At 35.5% G+C, this 25,163-nt stretch overlaps 2 protein-coding genes across 2 annotated transcripts in view; one reads left to right on the plus strand and one right to left on the minus strand.

Moving 5' to 3' along the window:
• PRPF38A (pre-mRNA processing factor 38A) overlaps nucleotides 1–19,428 on the minus strand; it is a 36,284-nt gene extending 16,856 nt beyond the window's left edge. Inside the window, exons 1-5 of the mRNA XM_053693468.1 lie at nucleotides 19,251–19,428; nucleotides 17,256–17,415; nucleotides 17,038–17,159; nucleotides 16,325–16,410; nucleotides 16,041–16,151 (exon numbers count right to left, since the gene is read on the minus strand). Coding sequence (XP_053549443.1) covers nucleotides 16,041–16,151; nucleotides 16,325–16,410; nucleotides 17,038–17,159; nucleotides 17,256–17,415; nucleotides 19,251–19,380 — 609 coding nt within the window. The 5' untranslated portion in view covers nucleotides 19,381–19,428. The remainder of the gene's footprint in view (nucleotides 1–16,040; nucleotides 16,152–16,324; nucleotides 16,411–17,037; nucleotides 17,160–17,255; nucleotides 17,416–19,250) is intronic.
• An 83-nt stretch (nucleotides 19,429–19,511) lies between these two features.
• Nucleotides 19,512–25,163, plus strand: part of ORC1 (origin recognition complex subunit 1) — a 116,870-nt gene continuing 111,218 nt past the window's right edge. Inside the window, 3 exon segments of the mRNA XM_053693469.1 lie at nucleotides 19,512–19,594; nucleotides 22,825–22,982; nucleotides 23,300–23,448. Of these exon segments, the coding sequence (XP_053549444.1) occupies nucleotides 23,351–23,448 (98 nt within the window). The 5' untranslated portion in view covers nucleotides 19,512–19,594; nucleotides 22,825–22,982; nucleotides 23,300–23,350.

Consider the following 25,163-nt stretch of genomic DNA (forward strand, 5'->3'; position numbering starts at 1 on the left):
CATCTATACACTAATAAACACAATACTGCACTATATAATAATATAAAGCATATATACACTAATAAACAGCACTATATGATAATACAAGGCATCTATACACTAACACAGCACTCTACACTGTATGATAATACAAGGCATCTATACACTAACAAACACAACACTCTGCACTGTATGATAATACAAGGCATCTATACTATAATAAACACAACACTGCACTATATAATAATATAAGGCATCTATACACTAATAAACACAACACTGCACTATATAATAATATAAGGCATCTATACACTAATAAACACAACACTGCACTATAATAATACAAAGCATATATACACTAATAAACAGCACTATATGATAATACAAGGCATCTATACACTAATAAACACAACACTGCACTATATTATAATACAAGGCATTTATACACTAATAAACATCACTATGCACTATATAATACAAGGCATTTATACACTAATAAACATCACTATGCACTATATAATACAAGGCATCTATACACTAATAAACACAACACTCTGCACTATATAATAATATAAAGCATATATACACTAATAAACAGCACTATATGATAATACAAGGCATCTATACACTAATAAACACAATACTGCACTATATAATAATATAAAGCATATATACACTAATAAACAGCACTATATGATAATACAAGGCATCTATACACTAACACAGCACTCTGCACTGTATGATAATACAAGGCATCTATACACTAACAAACACAACACTCTGCACTGTATGATAATACAAGGCATCTATACTATAATAAACACAACACTGCACTATATAATAATATAAGGCATCTATACACTAACAAACACAACACTGCACTATATGATAATACAAGGCATCTATACACTAATAAACAACACTGCACTATATTATAATACAAGGCATCTAATACACTAATAAACACAACACTGCACTATATAATAATACAAGGCATTTATACACTAATAAGCATCACTATGCACTATATAATACAAGGCATCTATACACTAATAAACACAACACTCTGCACTATGATAATACAAGGCATCTATACACTAATAAACACAACACTGCACTATATAATAATACAAGGCATTTATACACTAATAAGCATCACTATGCACTATATAATACAAGGCATCTATACACTAATAAATACAACACTGCACTATATGATAATACAAGGCATATATACACTAATAAACACAACACTGCACTATATAATAATACAAAGCATCTATACACTAATAAACAACACTATATGATAATACAAGGCATCTATACACATCACTCTGCGCTATATGATAATACAAGGCATCTATACACTAATACAACACTGCACTATATAATACAAAGCATCTATGCACTAAAACACAACACTGCACTATATGACAATACAAGGCATCTATACACATCACTCTGCGCTATATGATAATACAAGGCATCTATACACTAATACAACACTGCACTATATAATACAAAGCATCTATACACTAAAACACAACACTGCACTATATGACAATACAAGGCATCTATACACATCACTCTGCGCTATATGATAATACAAGGCATCTATACACTAATACAACACTGCACTATATGATAATGCAAGGCATCTATACACTAATAAACACAAGACTCTGCACTGTATGATAATGCAAGGCATGTATACACTAATGAACAACACTGCACTATATAATATAAAGCATATATACACTAATAAACAGCACTATATGATAATACAAGGCATCTATACACTAATAAACACAATACTGCACTATATAATAATATAAAGCATATATACACTAATAAACAGCACTATATGATAATACAAGGCATCTATACAATAACACTGCACTGTGTGATAATACAAGGCATCTATACTATAATAAACACAACACTGCACTATATAATAATATAAGGCATCTATACACTAATAAACACAACACTGCACTATATAATGATATAAGGCATCTATACACTAATAAACACAACACTGCACTATAATAATACAAAGCATATATACACTAATAAACAGCACTATATGATAATACAAGGCATCTATACACTAATCAATACAACACTGCACTATATTATAATACAAGGCATCTATACACTAATAAACACAACACTGCACTATATAATAATACAAGGCATTTATACACTAATAAGCATCACTATGCACTATATAATACAAGGCATCTATACACTAATAAACACAACACTGCACTATAATAATACAAAGCATATATACACTAATAAACAGCACTATATGATAATACAAGGCATCTATACACTAATAAACACAACACTGCACTATATAATAATACAAGGCATTTATACACTAATAAGCATCACTATGCACTATATAATACAAGGCATCTATACACTAATAAACACAACACTCTGCACTATGATAATACAAGGCATCTATACACTAATACAACACTGCACTATATGATAATACAAGGCATATATACACTAATAAACACAACACTGCACTATAATAATACAAAGCATCTATACACTAACAAACAACACTGCACTATATAATACAAAGCATCTATACACTAAAACACAACACTGCACTATATGACAATACAAGGCATCTATACACATCACTCTGCGCTATATGATAATACAAGGCATCTATACACTAATACAACACTGCACTATATAATACAAAGCATCTATACACTAAAACACAACACTGCACTATATGACAATACAAGGCATCTGTACACATCACTCTGCGCTATATGATAATACAAGGCATCTATACACTAATACAACACTGCACTATATGATAATGCAAGGCATCTATACACTAATAAACACAACACTGCACTGTATGATAACATAATGCATCTATACACTAATGAACACATCACTCTGCACTATATGATAATGCAAGGCATTTATACACTAATAAACACAACAATCTGCACAATATGATAATACAAAGCATCTATACACTAATAAACACTATATAATAATACAAAGCATCTATACATTAATAAACACAACGCTGCACTATATGATAATACAAGGCATCTATACACTAATAAACACAAGACTCTGCACTGTATGATAATGCAAGGCATGTATACACTAATAAACACAACATTGCACTGTATGATAATACAAGGCATCTATACACTAATGAACACATCACTCTGCACTGTATGATAATACAAGGCATCTATACACTAATGAACACAACACTCTGCACTATATGATAATACAAGGCATCTATACACTAATAAACACAAAACGGCACTATATAATAATACAAAAGCATATATACACTAATAAACACAACACTCTGCACTATATGATAATACAAGGCATCTATACTATAATAAACACAACACTGCACTACATAATAATACAAAGCATATATACACTAATAAACAGCACTATATGATAATACAAGGCATCTATACACTAATAAACACAACACTGCACTATATAATAATACAAGGCATTTATACACTAATAAGCATCACTATGCACTATATAATACAAGGCATCTATACACTAATAAACACAGCACTCTGCACTGTATGATAATACAAGGCATCTATACACTAATAAACACAGCACTCTGCACTGTATAATACAAGGCATCTATACACTAATAAACACAACACACTGCACTATGATAATACAAGGCATCTATACACTAATAAACACAACACTGCACTATATGATAATACAAGGCATCTATACACTAATAAACACAGCACTCTGCACTGTATGATAATACAAGGCATCTATACACTAATGAACACAACACACTGCACTATGATAATACAAGGCATCTATACAATAATAAACAAAACACTGCACTATATAATACAAGGCATCTATACACTAATAAACAGCACTCTGCACTGTATGATAATACAAGGCATCTATACACTAATAAACAACACTGCACTATATAATAATACAAAGCATATATACACACACTAATAAACAGCACTATATGATAATACAAGGCATCTATACACTAATAAACACAATACTGCACTATATAATAATATAAAGCATATATATACACTAATAAACAGCACTATATGATAATACAAGGCATCTATACACTAACACAGCACTCTACACTGTATGATAATACAAGGCATCTATCTATACACTAACAAACAACACTCTGCACTGTATGATAATACAAGGCATCTATACTATAATAAACACAACACTGCACTATATAATAATATAAGGCATCTATACACTAATAAACACAACACTGCACTATATAATAATATAAGGCATCTATACACTAATAAACACAACACTGCACTATAATAATACAAAGCATATATACACTTATAAACAGCACTATATGATAATACAAGGCATCTATACACTAATAAACACAACACTGCACTATATTATAATACAAGGCATCTATACACTAATAAACACAACACTATATAATAATACAAGGCATCTATACACTAATAAACACAACACTGCACTATATAATAATACAAGGCATTTATACACTAATAAGCACAACACTGCACTATATTATAATACAAGGCATCTATACACTAATAAACACAACACTGCACTATATTATAATACAAGGCATCTATACACTAATAAACACAACACTGCACTATATTATAATACAAGGCATCTATACACTAATAAACACAACACTGCACTATATTATAATACAAGGCATCTATACACTAATAAACACAACACTGCACTATATTATAATACAAGGCATCTATACACTAATAAACACAACACTGCACTATATTATAATACAAGGCATCTATACACTAATAAACACAACACTGCACTATATAATAATATAAAGCATATATACACTAATAAACAGCACTATATGATAATACAAGGCATCTATACACTAACAGCACTCTGCACTGTATGATAATACAAGGCATCTATACTATAATAAACACAACACTGCACTATATAATAATATAAGGCATCTATACACTAATAAACACAACACTGCACTATAATAATACAAAGCATATATACACTAATAAACAGCACTATATGATAATAGGCATCTATACACCAATAAACACAACACTGCACTATATTATAATACAAGGCATCTATACACTAATAAACACAACACTGCACTACATAATAACACAAGGCATTTATACACTAATAAGCATCACTATGCACTATATAATACAAGGCATTTATACACTAATAAGCATCACTATGCACTATGATAATACAAGCCATCTATACACTAATAAATACAACACTCTGCACTATGATAATACAAAGCATCTATACACTAATAAACAACACTATATGATAATACAAGGCATCTATACACTAACAAACAACTGCACTATATAATAATAAAAGGCATTTATACACTAATAAGCATCACTATGCACTATATAATACAAGGCATCTATACACTAATAAACACAACACTCTGCACTATGATAATACAAGGCATCTATACACTAACAAACACAACACTGCACTATATAATAATATAAAGCATATATACACTAATAAACAGCACTATATGATAATACAAGGCATCTATACACTAACACAGCACTCTGCACTGTATGATAATACTAGGCATCTATACACTAATAAACACAACACTGCACTATATAATAATATAAGGCATCTATACACTAATAAACATAACACTGCACTATAATAATACAAAGCATATATACACTAATAAACAGCACTATATGATAATACAAGGCATCTATACACTAATAAACACAACACTGCACTATATAATAATACAAGGCATTTATACACTAATAAGCATCACTATGCACTATATAATACAAGGCATCTATACACTAATAAACACAACACTCTGCACTATGATAATACAAGGCATCTATACACTAATACAACACTGCACTATATGATAATACAAGGCATGTATACACTAACAAACAACACTATATAATACAAAGCATCTATACACTAAAACACAACACTGCACTATATGACAATACAAGGCATCTATACACTAATACAACACTGCACTATATAATACAAAGCATCTATACACTAAAACACAACACTGCACTATATGACAATACAAGGCATCTATACACATCACTGCGCTATATGATAATACAAGGCATCTATACACTAATACAACACTGCACTATATGATAATGCAAGGCATCTATACACTAATAAACACAACACTGCACTGTATGATAACATAATGCATCTATACACTAATGAACACATCACTCTGCACTATATGATAATGCAAGGCATTTATACACTAATAAACACAACAATCTGCACAATATGATAATACAAAGCATCTATACACTAATAAACACTATATAATAATAATACAAAGCATCTATACATTAATAAACACAACACTGCACTATATGATAATACAAGGCATTTATACACTAATAAACACAAGACTCTGCACTGTATGATAATACAAGGCATGTATACACTAATAAACACAACATTGCACTGTATGATAATACAAGGCTTCTATACACTAATGAACACATCACTCTGCACTGTATGATAATACAAGGCATCTATACACTAATGAACACAACACTCTGCACTATATGATAATACAAGGCATCTATACTATAATAAACACAACACTGCACTACATAATAATACAAAGCATATATACACTAATAAACAGCACTATATGATAATACAAGGCATCTATACACTAATAAACACAACACTGCACTATATAATAATACAAGGCATTTATACACTAATAAGCATCACTATGCACTATATAATACAAGGCATCTATACACTAATAAACAGCACTCTGCACTGTATGATAATACAAGGCATCTATACACTAATAAACACAGCACTCTGCACTGTATGATAATACAAGGCATCTATACACTAATAAACACAACACACTGCACTATGATAATACAAGGCATCTATACACTAATAAACACAACACTGCACTATATGATAATACAAGGCATCTATACACTAATAAACACAGCACTCTGCACTGTATGATAATACAAGGCATCTATACACTAATGAACACAACACACTGCACTATGATAATACAAGGCATCTATACACTAATAAACACAACACTACACTATATAATACAAGGCATCTATACACTAATAAACAGCACTCTGCACTGCATGATAATACAAGGCATCTATACACTAATAAACACAAATACTGCACTATATAATAATACAAAGCATATATACACTAATAAACAGCACTATATGATAATACAAGGCATCTATACACTAATAAACACAATACTGCACTATATAATATAAAGCATATATACACTAATAAACAGCACTATATGATAATACAAGGCATCTATACACTAACACAGCACTCTACACTGTATGATAATACAAGGCATCTATACACTAATAAACACAACACTGCACTATATTATAATACAAGGCATCTATACACTAATAAACACAACACTGCACTATATAATAATACAAGGCATTTATACACTAATAAGCATCACTATGCACTATATAATACAAGGCATCTATACACTAATAAACACATCACTCTGCACTATGATAATACAAGGCATCTATACACTAATAAACACAACACTGCACTATAATAATACAAAGCATATATACACTAATAAACAGCACTATATGATAATACAAGGCATCTATACACTAATAAACACAACACTATATTATAATACAAGGCATCTATACACTAATAAACACAACACTGCACTATGATAATACAAGGCATCTATACACTAATAAACACAACACTGCACTATATAATAATACAAGGCATTTATACACTAATAAGCATCACTATGCACTATATAATACAAGGCATCTATACACTAATAAACACAACACTGCACTATGATAATACAAGGCATCTATACACTAATAAACACAACACTGCACTATATAATAATACAAGGCATTTATACACTAATAAGCATCACTATGCACTATATAATACAAGGCATCTATACACTAATAAACACAACACTCTGCACTATGATAATACAAGGCATCTATACACTAATAAACACAACACTGCACTATATGATAATACAAGGCATATATACACTAATAAACACAACACTGCACTATATAATAATACAAAGCATCTATACACTAATAAACAACACTATATGATAATACAAGGCATCTATACACTAACAAACAACACTGCACTATATAATACAAAGCATCTATACACTAAAACACAACACTGCACTATATGACAATACAAGGCATCTATACACATCACTCTGCGCTATATGATAATACAAGGCATCTATACACTAATACAACACTGCACTATATGATAATGCAAGGCATCTATACACTAATAAACACAACACTGCACTGTATGATAACATAATGTATCTATACACTAATGAACACATCACTCTGCACTATATGATAATGCAAGGCATTTATACACTAATAAACAACAATCTGCACAATATGATAATACAAAGCATCTATACACTAATAAACACTTTATAATAATACAAAGCATTTATACATTAATAAACACAACACTGCAGTATATGATAATACAAGGCATCTATACACTAATAAACACAAGACTCTGCACTGTATGATAATGCAAGGCATGTATACACTAATAAACACAACATTGCACTGTATGATAATACAAGGCATCTATACACTAATGAACACATCACTCTGCACTATATGATAATACAAGGCATCTATACACTAATAAATACAACACTATACAATACAAGGCACATATATACTAATAAACACAACACTATATGATAATACAAAGCATCTATACACTAATAAACACAACACTATATAATAATACAAAGCATATATACACTAATAAACACAACACTATATGATAATACAGTCCTGGCCAAAAGTTTTTAGAAATACACAAATATTAATTTTAACAAAAAGTTTGCTGCCTCGGTTTTTATGATGGCAATTTGCATATACTCCAGATTGTTATAAAGAGTGATCAAATCAATTGCAATTAATTGCAAAGTCCCTCTTTGCCATGAAAATGAACTTATACCCCAAAGAAACATTTCCACTGCATTTCAGACCTGCCACAAATGGACCAGCTGACATCAGGTCAGTGATTCTCTCGTTAACACAGGTGTCAGGGTTGATGAGGACAAGGCTGGAGACCACTCGGTCATGCTGATTACGTTAGAATAACAGACTGGAAGCTTTAAAAGGAGGGTGGTGCTTGAAGTAATTGCTCTCCCTCTGTTAACGGTGGTTACCTGCAAGGAAACACGTGCAGTCATCATTGCTTTGCCCAAAAAGGGATTCACATGCAAGGATATTGCTGCTACTAATATTGCACCTAAATCAACCATTTATCGGATCATCAAGAACTTCAAGGAGAGAGGTTCAATTGTTGTGAAGAAGTCTTCAGGGTGCCCAAGAAATTCCAGCAAGCGCCAGGACCGTCTCCTAAAGTTGATTCAGCTGCGGGATCGGGGAACCGCCAGTGTAGAGCTTGCTCAGGAATGGCAGCCGGTAGGTGTGAGTGCATCTGCACGCACAGTGAGGCGAAGACTTTTGGAGGATGGCCTGGTGTCAAGAAGGGCAGCAAAGAAGTCACTTCTCTACAGGAAAAACACCAAGGAGAAACCGATATTCTGCAAAAGGTACAGGGATTGGACTGCTGAGGACGGGGGTAAAGTGATTTTCTCTGATGAATCCCTTTTCCGATTGTTTGGGGCATCCGGAAAAAATCTTGTCTGGAGAAGAAAAGGTGAGCGCTACCATCAGTCCAGTGTCATGTAAAGCATCCTGGGACCATTCATGTGTGGGGTTGCTTCTCAGCCAAGGGAATGGGCTCACTGACAATTTTGACTAAGAACACAGCCATGAATAAAGAAAGGTACAAAAACATCCTCCAAGAGCAACTTCTCCCAACCATCCAAGAACAGTTTGGTGACGAACAATGCCTTTTCCAGCATGATGGAGCACCTTGCCATAAGGCAAAAATGATAACTAAGTGGCTTGGGGAACAAAACATAGAAATTTTGGGTCCATGGCCAGGAAACTCCCCAGACCTTAATCCCATTGAGAATTTGTGGTCAATCCTCAAGAGGCGGGTGAACAAATAGAAAAAAACGTCCACAAATTCTGACAAACTCCAAGCATTGATTAAGCAAGAATGGGCTGCCATCAGTCAAGATAAGACCCAGAAGTTGATTGACAGTATGCCGGGGGCGAATTGCAGGGGTCTTAAAAAGAAGGGTCGACACTGCAAATATTGTCTCTTTGCATAAACTTAATGTAATTGTCATTAAAAGCCTTTGACACATATGAAATGCTTGTAATTGTACTTCAGAATACCTTAGTAACAGCTGAACAAAAAAGTCTAAAAACACTGAAGCAGCAGACTTTATGAAAATATTTTTGTCATTCTCAAAACTTTTGGCCAGGATTGTTCAAGGCATCTATACACTAATAAACACAATGCACTGCACTATATAACAATACAAGGCATCTATACACTAATAAACACAATGCACTGCACTATATGATAATACAAGGCATCTATACACTAATAAACACAATGCACTGCACTATATAACAATACAAGGCATCTATACACTAATAAACACAACACTGCACTATATAATAATACAAGGCATCTATACACAATGCACTGCACTATATAACAATACAAGGCATCTATACACTAATAAACACAATGCACTGCACTATATAACAATACAAGGCATCTATACACTAATAAACACAACACTGCACTATATAATAATACAAGGCATCTATACACTAATAAACACAATGCACTGCACTATATAACAATACAAGGCATCTATACACTAATAAACACAACACTGCACTATATAATAATACAAGGCATCTATACACTAATAAACACAATACTGCACTATATGGTAATACAAGGCATCTATACACTAATAAACACAATGCACTGCACTATATAACAATACAAGGCATCTATACACTAATAAACACAATGCACTGCACTATATAACAATACAAGGCATCTATACACTAATAAACACAATACTGCACTATATGGTAATACAAGGCATCTATACACTAATAAACACAATGCACTGCACTATATAACAATACAAGGCATCTATACACTAATAAACACAATGCACTGCACTATATAACAATACGAAGCATCTATACACTAATAAACACAATGCACTGCACTATATAACAATACAAGGCATCTATACACTAATAAACACAATACTGCACTATATGGTAATACAAGGCATCTATACACTAATAAACACAATGCACTGCACTATATAACAATACAAGGCATCTATACACTAATAAACACAATACTGCACTATATGGTAATACAAGGCATCTATACACTAATAAACACAGCACTCTGCACTATATGATAATACAAGGCATCTATACACTAATAAACACAGCACTCTGCATTATATAACAATACAAGGCATCTATACACTAATAAACACAATGCACTATATAACAATACGAAGCATCTATACACTAATAAACACAATGCACTGAACTATATAACAATACAAGGCATCTATACACTAATAAACACAATACTGCACTATATGGTAATACAAGGCATCTATACACTAATAAACACAATGCACTGCACTATATGATAATACAAGGCATCTATACACTAACAAACACAATGCACTGCACTATATGATAATACAAGGCATCTATATACACTAACAAACACAATGCACTGCACTATATGATAATACAAGGCATCTATACACTAATAAACACAACACTGCACTATATGATAATACAAGGCATCTATATACACACTAATAAACAACACTCTGCACTATATGATAATTGTGATAGAATGGTTACCTAAGCGCCAGTGAACACCTGTAAGCCTGGAAAGGGTGATCCCTAGCTATCACCAATAGGGTACAATAGTAAAAATAGGAGTGAACCAGGCGCCAACTAACGGAGGCTAGGTGAGATAGTTAGAAATACAACCATTTATTACATTCAATGTATAACAACAATATGTAAACAATCCTAAATTTAATAAATTATATAAAAATCATGGATCCATGAAGTTAAAACAATGTGCTTGTATAACTGATAAAACAAATGACAGTGTATTTGCAGAGATTTACACTTTAGACAGTACAATTGCAAATAATAAAAACATTAAAAATATGAATGTCTGAGGATAAAAAACTCTGTTGGAGTCCGGTACTGAAAATATGATAATATGATCTTAAAAATACATCCAATCAATTCCTAAAGTTGAGTGTAGTATCCAAATTAAAAAGTGTGGTATCCAAATGAAAAGTGTGGTATCCAAATAAAAAGTGAAGCCATTGTTTTTTGGGTCACTTAAATCACACTTTTTATTTGGATACCACACTTTTTAATTTGGATACTACACTCAACTTTAGGAATTGATTGGATGTATTTTTAAGATCATATTATCATATTTTCAGTACCGGACTCCAACAGAGTTTTTTATCCTCAGACATTCATATTTTTAATGTTTTTATTATTTGCAATTGTACTGTCTAAAGTGTAAATCTCTGCAAATACACTGTCATTTGTTTTATCAGTTATACAAGCACATTGTTTTAACTTCATGGATCCATGATTTTTATAAAATTTATTAAATTTAGGATTGTTTACATATTGTTGTTATACATTGAATGTAATAAATGGTTGTATTTCTAACTATCTCCCCTAGCCTCCGTTAGTTGGCGCCTGGTTCACTCCTATTTTTACTCTGCACTATATGATAATACAAGGCATCTATATACACTAATAAACACAACACTGCACTATATGATAATACAAGGCATCTATACACTAATAAACACAATACTGCACTATATGGTAATATAAGGCATCTATATACACTAATAAACACATCACTCTGCACTATATGATAATACAAGGCATCTATACACTAATAAACACAATGCACTGCACTATATGGTAATACAAGGCATCTATACACTAATAAACACAATGCACTGCACTATATGGTAATACAAGGCATCTATACACTAATAAACACAATGCACTGCACTATATGGTAATACAAGGCATCTATATACTAATAAACACAATGCACTGCACTATATGGTAATACAAGGCATCTATATACTAATAAACACAATGCACTGCACTATAGGGTAATACAAGGCATCTATACACTAATAAACACAATGCACTGCACTATATAACAATACAAGGCATCTATACACTAATAAACACAATGCACTGCACTATATAACAATACAAGGCATATATACACTAATAAACACAATGCACTGCACTATATAACAATACAAGGCATCTATATACACTAATAAACACAATGCACTGCACTATATAATAATACAAGGCATCTATATACACTAATAAACACATCACTCTGCACTATATGATAATACAAGGCATCTATACACTAATAAACACAATGCACTGCACTATATAACAATACGAAGCATCTATACACTAATAAACACAATACTGCACTATATGGTAATACAAGGCATTTATATACACTAATAAACACATCACTCTGCACTATATGATAATACAAGGCATCTATACACTAATAAACACAACACTGCACTATATGATAATACAAGGCATCTATACACTAATAAACACAACACTGCACTATATGATAATACAAGGCATCTATACACTAATAAACACATCACTCTGCACTATATGACAATACAAGGCATCTATACACTAATAAATACAACACTGCACTATATGATAATACAAGGCATCTATACACTAATAAACACAACACTATGATAATACAAGGCATATATACACTAAAGAACACATCACTCTGCACTATATGATAATACAAGGCATATATACACTAATAAATACAACACTGCACTATATGATAATACAAGGCATCTATACACTAATAAATACAACACTGCACTGTATGACAATACAAGGCATCTATACACTAATAAACACAACACTGCACTGTATGACAATACAAGGCATCTATACACTAAAGAACACATCACTCTGCACTATATAATACAAGGCATCTATACACTAAAGAACACAACACTCTGCACTATATAATACAAGGCATCTATACACTAATAAATAGAACACTGCACTGTATGACAATACAAGGCATCTATACACTAATAAATAGAACACTGCACTGTATGACAATACAAGGCATCTATACACTAATAAACACAACACTGCACTGTATGACAATACAAGGCATCTATACACTAAAGAACACATCACTCTGCACTATATAATACAAGGCATCTATACACTAATAAATAGAACACTGCACTGTATGACAATACAAGGCATCTATACACTAATAAACACAACACTGCATGACAATACAAGGCATCTATACACTAATAAATAGAACACTGCACTGTATGACAATACAAGGCATCTATACACTAATAAATAGAACACTGCACTGTATGACAATACAAGGCATCTATACACTAATAAATAGAACACTGCACTGTATGATAATACAAGGCATCTATACACTAATAAATACAACACTGCACTGTATGATAATACAAGGCATCTATACACTAAAGAACACATCACTCTGCACTATATAATACAAGGCATCTATACACTAAATTACACAACACTCTGCACTATATAATACAAGGCATCTATACACTAATAAATACAACACTCTGCACTATATAATACAAGGCATCTATACACTAATAAATACAACACTGCACTGTATGACAATACAAGGCATCTATACACTAAATTACACAACACTCTGCACTATATAATACAAGGCATCTATACACTAATAAACACAACACTCTGCACTATATAATACAAGGCATCTATACACTAATAAATACAACACTGCACTGTATGACAATACAAGGCATCTATACACTAATAAATACAACACTGCACTGTATGACAATACAAGGCATCTATACACTAATAAATACAACACTGCACTGTATGATAATACAAGGCATCTATACACTAAAGAACACAACACTCTGCACTATATAATACAAGGCATCTATACATTAAAGAACACAACACTCTGCGCTATATAATACAAGGCATCTATACACTAATAATCATGCTGCACTGTACCTATACAATAACATACATACTGCACTATATAATACAAGGCATCGATACACTAATAAATACAACACTGCACTGTATGACAATACAATGCATCTATACACTAAAGAACACAACACTCTGCACTATATAATACAAGGAATCTATACACTAAAGAACACAACACTCTGCGCTATATAATACAAGGCATCTATACACTAATAAATACAACACTGCACTATATGACAATACAAGGCATCTATACACTAATAATCATGCTGCACTGTACCTATACAATAACATACATACTGCACTATATAATACAAGGCATCTATACACTAATAAATACAACACTGCACTATATGACAATACAAGGCATCTATACACTAATAATCATGCTGCACTGTACCTATACAATAACATACATACTGCACTGTACCTATACAATAACATACATGCTGCACTGTACCTATACAATAACATACATGCTGCACTGTATAATGATGCTGATAGTTCATACACTATAAAAACAGAACAGTCAGCACTGCATAATGATAGGTTCCTATACACACACACTTGCAATGGCTGAGATAAATGGCACCTGAGCCAGACGTGCACTCTGCTCTATGGGAGATGGGCACTGCACCTCTCTTATACTAGAGGAAATGTCACTTACTTGTGCCTCAGGGCCCATTAAGTACAGCCGATACCTGGGTTGGGGTCAAGCCCTGGAATATAGACACCCCCATTCGGGGCACATTTAGTACATCTGCACACTAAGCCCTGATACAAGGTGCTCTCAGGAACCAACTAAAATAAAACGGTCATTTTTAGGTCTCATTCATGCCATCTCACCTTGTCATCATCGTCATCTTCCTCCTCGCTGGTCTCCACATCATCCATGTCTTCCTCCAGTGCACTCACTCTCTGCTCCAGCTGCTCCGTCTCCTCCAACACAAAGCGTTTCTAGGCAAACATAGTAAATATTTCACAGAAATGTGCTTCTACTTAAGACCTACTCATTACTCACAAAGATCTGCGATTCAGAATAAGGTGATTTTACAGGAATAAATGTTTTCAGGTTAAAAAAAAAATAAAAAATAATACAACTGCAGAGAGCGTATCCCCTACATACGTACCTGTAATCGAGGCAATATTATGTCACAAACACGCTCTTCGTGCAAGAGCTGATCAATAAACTCATCAACGTGCATGAGCTCAAACTCTGTGACAGGGAATAAGAAAATAATTGGTATTACGGCTCTGTATGTACATCACAAACACAACAGTTATTTACACACCAAGGCACAGCCGCTGTATACAGTCTCACACTCTGCAACACAGACTTGCTTCCCTGTAATTTCCCCACATCACATATACAGCACTCACAAAAGACACCAGCTCCTAACCACTTGCACGGAATTATGAGCTTGAAATTTCAAGCACTCCAGAAGCTGCATATTTGTAAGAAATTAGCATTTCTCTATATTTTGCATCAAGTAAATTAGTACCTTTTACAACTGTCTAGTAAACTACAATGATTATTTTCTACCTCTGAATTCATCTTCAGCCCATAACTTGTACAGTAATAGACTATTACTCTGCATGCAATAGCACTATCCCTGCACAATAGAGGGAAACCATGTCAATAAATCAGATACTTAGTCTCAATGCCATAAGATACACATACATACACCATGCCAGCCTCATAACTTAGCATGAAGTGCATGTCTAACAATACACAGAAGATAAACATACATAACATACATACACCATGCCAGCCTCAGACACGCACTTCATAATCTGTTGCACTCAAACTCTATTACAGATGTCACTGCTTTTGGTTAGTTACCTCCATTCCTGTTCTGGGTTTTGATTTTTCGATAATCATTATACAGCGGCTCCAGATATTTGTAGCAGTCGGTTGCTGTACCAGTAAGTCGCATGTAAAGAGCCCCCAGAGCACGCACATACCTGCAGAGCATAAACAAGAGTAAATCTCAGAGCGCTGGGCAGGGCAAGATATCTTCAGACATGTTGATTCATATTAACTACCATATGCTTACTTACTTGAAGTCTTCATTCTTTATGAACTCCACAATGATGTCCTTCTCTGGCTGGATCTGCAGCATCTTTAGAGCCAGGCACATGAATGGTGTGGGTTTTATGTTTCCACCATATACTCCCCCAATAAATTTTAGCTCCATTGCCTTATCCACCACCAGCTCAGCTATAAACAAACAGTCATTTTAAAAAGTTGGATGATGGACAGCAAACATACATTAAATCCTCTGTTTTCACAATCTAAATGAATGCAAGGCAGTGATCCTATTGCACACAGCTGAAACATGCAATATAGTAATAGCTTCAAGGACCTAGAAAGCCTCAGTATTAATTAAATCTAAATTGATCTGATAATTGTACAGTCAGCAGAATAATATGGATAGGCTCCCCACCATAGTGTAGCATATGCATCCTTGCAACATGGCCAGTAGGAAGCTTCAGGAAACTCTTTAGAAACAGGCTGATAGGAGAGGTATTGTGAGATGAAATACCCTCTTAGAGTGGCTTCCCCAGTCATACACACAAATACAGCTTGTAGCCTCCCCGATCAGCCTCTTTCTCTATGCCAGCAGTAAGAGATGCCCCCACACACACAAAAACCTGGGCGGCGCCCCGGTGTATCTCACACTCACACACACCTGGCGGCGCCCCAGTCTCACCCACACATCTGGCGGCGCCCCAGTCTCACCCACACAAACGGCGGCGCCCCAGTCTCACCCACACAAACGGCGGCGCCCCAGTCTCACCCACACAAACGGCGGCGCCCCAGTATCACACACACAAACGGCGGCGCCCCAGTATCACACACACACACATACGGCGGCGCCCCAGTATCACACACACACACATCTGGCGGCGCCCCAGTATCACACACACATCTGGCGGCGCCCCAGTATCACACACACACACACATCTGGCGGCGCCCCAGTATCACACACACACACACATCTGGCGGCGCCCCAGTATCACACACACACACATCTGGCGGCGCCCCAGTATCACACACACACATCTGGCGGCGCCCCAGTATCACACACACACATCTGGCGGCGCCCCAGTATCACACACACACACATCTGGCGGCGCCCCAGTATCACACACACACACATCTGGCGGCGCCCCAGTATCACACACACACATCTGGCGGCACCCCAGTATCACACACACACATCTGGCGGCACCCCAGTATCACACACACATCTGGCGGCACCCCAGTATCACACACACATCTGGCGGCACCCCAGTATCACACACACACACATCTGGCGGCACCCCAGTATCACACACACACACATCTGGCGGCACCCCAGTATCACACACACACACATCTGGCGGCACCCCAGTATCACACACACACACATCTGGCGGCACCCCAGTATCACACACACACACATCTGGCGGCACCCCAGTATCACACACACACATCTGGCGGCACCCCAGTATCACACACACACATCTGGCGGCACCCCAGTATCACACACACACATCTGGCGGCACCCCAGTATCACACACATCTGGCGGCACCCCAGTATCACACACATCTGGCGGCACCCCAGTATCACACACATCTGGCGGCACCCCAGTATCACACACACATCTGGCGGCGCCACAGTATCACACACACATCTGGCGGCGCCACAGTATCACACACACATACATGATACACCTGGTGGCGCTACAGTATCACACACACACATCTGGCGGCACCCCAGTATCACACACACACATCTGGCGGCACCCCAGTATCACACACACACATCTGGCGGCACCCCAGTATCACACACACACATCTGGCGGCACCCCAGTATCACACACACACATCTGGCGGCGCCACAGTATCACACACACATCTGGCGGCGCCACAGTATCACACACACATACATGATACACCTGGTGGCGCTACAGTCTCACACACACATATCTTGTGGCGCCAGAGTCTCATACACATACATCTGGGGGGTATCACAGTCACACAAACAGCGGTAGTGCCGAGAGTCTCACCTGTGAGTCCAAAACACTCCTCCTTCCAGTACTTGGATTCATATATTCGGGTGCGTATAATTTTCTCCACCAGGTACTGCGGGTTAGTACCGTGCACACTGTGCGCATCTTTCACGGTCCGGTTCGCCATGTTTACGGCAGCTGTACACACCACCAACCGAACTTCCGGCGCGGACCTGTGACGTCATCACACAGGTTCTGTGTGATGAGGTCACTAGCTGCTGTCACGTGGAGGCGTTACCTGTAGATGTTTGTGTGGCGGGAAAATCAGCTGCTGTGAGTGAAGTGGATCCGGTGAGCTGGGGGCTGTGAGCAGGGCAGTGTCACCGCTACCGGCTGATAAGGTGAGATATACTCACATATAATGCAGTATTGTACAGCACCGAGCATCTCTTATAACTGCCATTAACCCCGTGAGACGGTAAAGAGTTCTGTGCATCAGCTTTACTTTAAGATTTATGTATTCTGCACATTACGTGTGAAAATTAAAGGGACATTAAATAGCATGTAAATATGTACTTTTACTGTATCCCAATAGATTAACACCTGCTGCATTTGTTTTTCAATGATCAAATACCCCCCACTAATTGCCTTATTTGGAGGAGCCAATCTGGACTTGCATTTGCAGAGATCATAACTTGCCACTGTCAATATGTCTTCATTTTGTAGCTTCAGCAGGAAAACAAAGTATCCTATAAATCAGGGATATGTATGTGGCAAGGTTAGCCTTACAAAGCTTGTCATGTGCCCTTTCATCTTCCAAGATTCGGATTACAAGAAAATGGGGCAATGTAGATATTGTATGTGTATTGTAAAGTTGTTTATGTAGAATTGTGCATCTAAATCACAGTCTGAAAGCATTTACTGTCTCTTTAAGAGTTTTAATTCTGACAACTGGAAGAGCAGATCACCGGGATCAAAAACATAAAATTGCCACATATGTCCTTGATTAGACAGGGGACTCCCATTGCTTTGTGCTTTTCTTAAAGGGACATACTACCCATATGCTAAATCACTTGAAAGTGATGCAGAATAACTGTAAAAAGCTCACAAGAATATATAACCTGAGCATCTCTATGTAACAAGGGAAGAAATTTTATCTCACAATTTCTCCAGCTCACAAGAGTAAGTGCTCTGGTAACAGTTATACTTTAGCCACTGTCCAGCTACAGGTTGAATAAAAAAAAACCCATCAGCAGTGATGAGGTCATGCAATGCTATGCTGTGATCTCATGAGATTTAATAGTAAACTTTCTTAAACAGAATAGGGAAATAACCTGACTCTGTCTGCCCATACCAGATGCACACTTCCTTGTTAGTCCTGAGACAAGTATCCTGATTGGCTGCTTAAAGTCCCTTTACAATTAGGTGTGAATACTTCGAAATTTCGAGGTAAATATCTTAATGTTTTACATAGAGATGTTCAGGTGATATTTTCTAGTCGGCTTTTTTACAGCTATGCTGCGTCACTTCCATGTGCTTCAACATTTGGGTATCAAGTCCGTTTAACATAAATCTGTTGCTAACCTTTACTTTAGTGGGCTTCTCCAAATAAAAGCAAGCTGTGAGTGGAGTTTGCTATTGAAAAATAATTGTAGCAAACAAGGTGTTAAAGGGACACTGAACCCAATTTGTTTTTTCTTTCATGATTCAGATAGTTTAAAGAAAAAACCTTGTAATGTTTCCTAATGTTTTGCATTTTCCACCTCACTTTTCCTGTAATTTATATCTAAAATTTGTGGTATTGCCCCTAGAGGCATCCTGTAGCAGCGCTGTCCACAGAAAATTTTGTAAGCGGGTGGCATTTTTAAGTAGCCGGGTGAGGGGCAGTGTAATATTTTCCATTATATCATTTTCAACTATCTGAAGCACAAATTAATTGCATTATTTAACATAAATGTATTTAAAGTGATGGTAAACGATGCACATAGTACTATACATAAATCAATAGCTGTCAGTCTAAATATGCTAAACGCATATATATATATATTTTTTATTTTTTTTATAAAACATCTATATCAACAAAATAATTTACTTTTAATAATCTGTCAGTCAAATCTCATCGCTCCGCCTTCTTTGAATTGTCGGGTTTCAGTGATGTCACGTGCAGTGTGGGTTGTACTGCCCTGCATGTCATAAGAGGGTGGAGATTACAAATTTGATAGACATCTCTCCTCAAACATTTTCGCTCCATGCGCACTCGCATGTTACTGATGAGCATTCTGGATCGATTCCAAGTAAAGACTCAATCGTAGTAACTACATTCAGTGTTTACGAACGCTAATGTGCATTAAGCGCATGCGTGTAGAGCGATATTTACTTTTAGTTGTCAGTTGACATGCAACTAATGATAATGAACAGCTGACTAAAAAAAAAAAAAAGGTACTATCGAGTGGGGCCAGAGGGGAAACGATGCAGAGAAATAACTACCAAAGTATATTGTGAAACATAGTAGGTACAACATTTAAAAAAATAAATAAAAAAAATAGTAATTTGTGATCTGCTTTCAATTGGAACTTTGTACTTTATCATAGTTTACCATCACTTTAATGATCATTTGTGCCATAAAAAAATTCATTTTAACTTAATATTGGCTGAAATTTTAGCAGGGGGGTTAGTAAAATCTGCCGGTGGTGCACCCGCGAAAAAGGTCCCGGGGAGAACACTGCTGCAGGACCAAATTGACCCTATAACATGCTACACAGTGATTGCTTGATCAATGCAAGGACTCATTTTTATATTTCCCTAATTGGCTACAGCAAATGAGATAAGCTAAACATACTTGAGGCTTTTGAAGGTGCATGTATGGAATAAGCCTATGCACATGCACTTTTACAACTGGGACATTAATGGAAAGAGCACAGCAGTATTTGAAGAGAATAGTCTAATGTGGAGCAGTGCTGCAAGGTGAAAGAACTAACAGTTCCTGCATGTGTCCCATCGTTTCTGCAGACATGCTGCATTTTCTGTGGTGGCATCTCAGATCGCAGCATGTTCTGCCTTGGGGGATCGAAATAAACTAGATAATACATTAGCCAATTGAATGTGTAACAGCTTAGAGATATATAATCTGTGCTCTCCACAGAAAATGATTGCTTTATCAAGTAGCCGGGTGGGGTCAGTATAATATTCTCTAATATTATATCATTTTCTGCTATCCAAAACGCAAATTAATTTCATAATTTACAGAAATGCAATTAATGATGATTTGTACAGTAAAAATTAAACATTTTTAATATTAGCTAATTTTAGCTGGTCATTAAAATCAGCCGGGAGTGCACCCACTAAAAAAGGTCATGGGGAGAACAATATATATATATATATATATATATATATATATATATATATATATATATATATATATATATATATATATATATATATATATATATATATATATATATATATATTCACAAAGCAGTGATCAAGTGCGCAACTGCACGAAACATGTCTGCGTGTGGTCTGGATCGCTGACATTGTGTCACTAGATTTTTAAGTGCTTTATTTCAGCTGTGCTTAAGCTGTTATGTTTTTATATTTTGGCTACAATAAAGTATAGTTTTATCTTACTCAGGAGATTTTTTGCGCTTTTGTGGTGTCTACTTGTGGAATATATATTGCTCTTTTTTGGATGCTGATTACAGACCGGCTCTGACGCCACAGCTGCAGGTCTCCGCCTCGATTTTCACATTTCGTTCCCCTCAGTGACTGAAACCTACATACAAGCTACAGGTATTACTGATTTAAATTTGTTTCATAGGTACTGTGAGCGCTTTTACTCTGATAGTGTTCTATTATATATATATATATATATATATATATATATATATATATATATATATATATATATATATATATATATATATATATATATATATATATATATATATATATATATATATATATACACACACACACACAGTCCATTCGTTAGTGTTTCTTATCTTTAAACTCCTTACTGTGGCATTTAAAATTCAATATTTTAATGTTTGCATATTTATAATTTTCTTAAATTGGTTTGACTAAACCTGAGCTATCTGTCTTTGTAGTTGCTGTGTGATTGGAACTACAGTTTTTGAACTGCACAAAAACTTGACACAATGACAAAGTACTGCACACGGGTAAGAAGACGTCGCATCTATGTATGGACCGGACGGCCTTTACTTAAGGACAGGAAAATGCTGAGTTTTAGTTACGGGTGAATACAATTTATCATGATCTGATTGCAAATTATATTTCATCCTGTCAGTTTAGTGATTGTACATTATACATACAGGTAGCAGCATCACATTGCTTATTTCCATAATTCAGAGAGAGATTTTTATGATATAACTACACATCTTGTCTATGAAGAGATGTACATCACTGTTTGTAGTCCTTACTCACCGGTGTTGTACGAGGAAGCTGTGCCAAGCCCCTGTTGTTCACCAGCTATAGCCTGTAATGTTAAAATGTGTGTAGTGTATTTGAAGCATTCTAATACATTGATATTATAATTGTGTGTGGCGTGACAAGTAAACCCTATGGGTGATTGTTTATATAGCTGACAGCCATTCCAGATCAACCAGATTCTATGCAGAGCACTTGCGTCCTGCCCTGCCTCTTTATTGTGTGAGCAGAACCATTTACACTAATTAGGAAGCTTTGGAGCAGGGAGTAAACACTCACCCACAGGGTGTGCTAAACTATATATTGCAAATGCACACTCTCTTTACAACACATTATCTGCTACGTTGTTCAAAATAAACTGCAGAATTTAAATGTTAAAGTGCCATTGTACTTATATATTAGAGAGCAGCTTCTGATCATGTTGACATTTTTATTGCCTGAATAAAATAAATAAGCCTCTACAAACCTGAGCACCACTGGATCTATTAAATTTGTAGCCCCCATGACACCCAGGGGTGTCCCCCCTTTACCTTGCCTGCAGATGCCAACCGCACTGCAAATTCAGCCCAGTTCAAGGGGATCCTTTCTACGCCACACGGCTGGGCCATCTTTTTACATACTATTCTGCACTTAGATTGCAAAATAAGATTTTTATATATATTATATCAATGTGGATTTTGAAAACAGTTGTCAAGCCCCTACGTAAAAGCTTTATACAAATATTCACTTACTTATAGGTTCTACAAATGCTTAAAGTGACAGTGACTCCAGCATTTTTATTATTTAGAAGATGGATTATCCCTTTATTTACCCGTTCCCTAGTTTTCCATAACCATCACAGTTATATTAATATGTTTTACCTCTGTGATTACCTTGTATCTTGGCCTCTGCAGACTGCCCCCTTTTTCTCATTTCTTTTGACACTTGCATTTTAGCCAACCAGTGCCCTCTCATAAGTAACTCCACGGGTGTGAGCACAATGTTATCTGTATGGCGCACAAACTAACGCCCTCTAGCTTTGAAAAACTGTCAAATGCAGTGAGCTAAGAGGTCGGCCTTAAAAGGCTTAGAAATTAGCATATGAGCCTACCTATGTTTAGCTTTCAACCAAGAATACCAAAAGAGCAAAGCAAATTTAATGATAAAAGTGAATTGGAAATTCGTTTAAAAGTGATTGCTCTATCTGAATCATGAAAGTTTTTTATTTTGACTAGACTGTCCCTTTAAGGAACATTAGCAGGTATTGCCTAGACACCAGTGCACAGTAGCAGGAAGTGCATGATGGATACAGCTGTATTATTTTCTTCTACTTCACGTTTATGCTGATCTCTCATATGGGTAGAAGTCTTTTGAGTATAGTGTTCCCTTTATGTTGCCATGTAAAGAATTTCTCTCAAAATAATGACACCTATGTACAATGCTCTCCACTAAAAATGTTGCCAGCTGGGTGGGGGCAGTGCAATACTTTGAAATGTTATAATTTCCTGTTATTTTTAATGGGAAATTGAACCCAAACTTTATCTT

The sequence above is a fragment of the Bombina bombina genome, chromosome 10 (assembly GCF_027579735.1).
Source record: "Bombina bombina isolate aBomBom1 chromosome 10, aBomBom1.pri, whole genome shotgun sequence".
Classification (NCBI taxonomy): domain Eukaryota; kingdom Metazoa; phylum Chordata; class Amphibia; order Anura; family Bombinatoridae; genus Bombina; species Bombina bombina.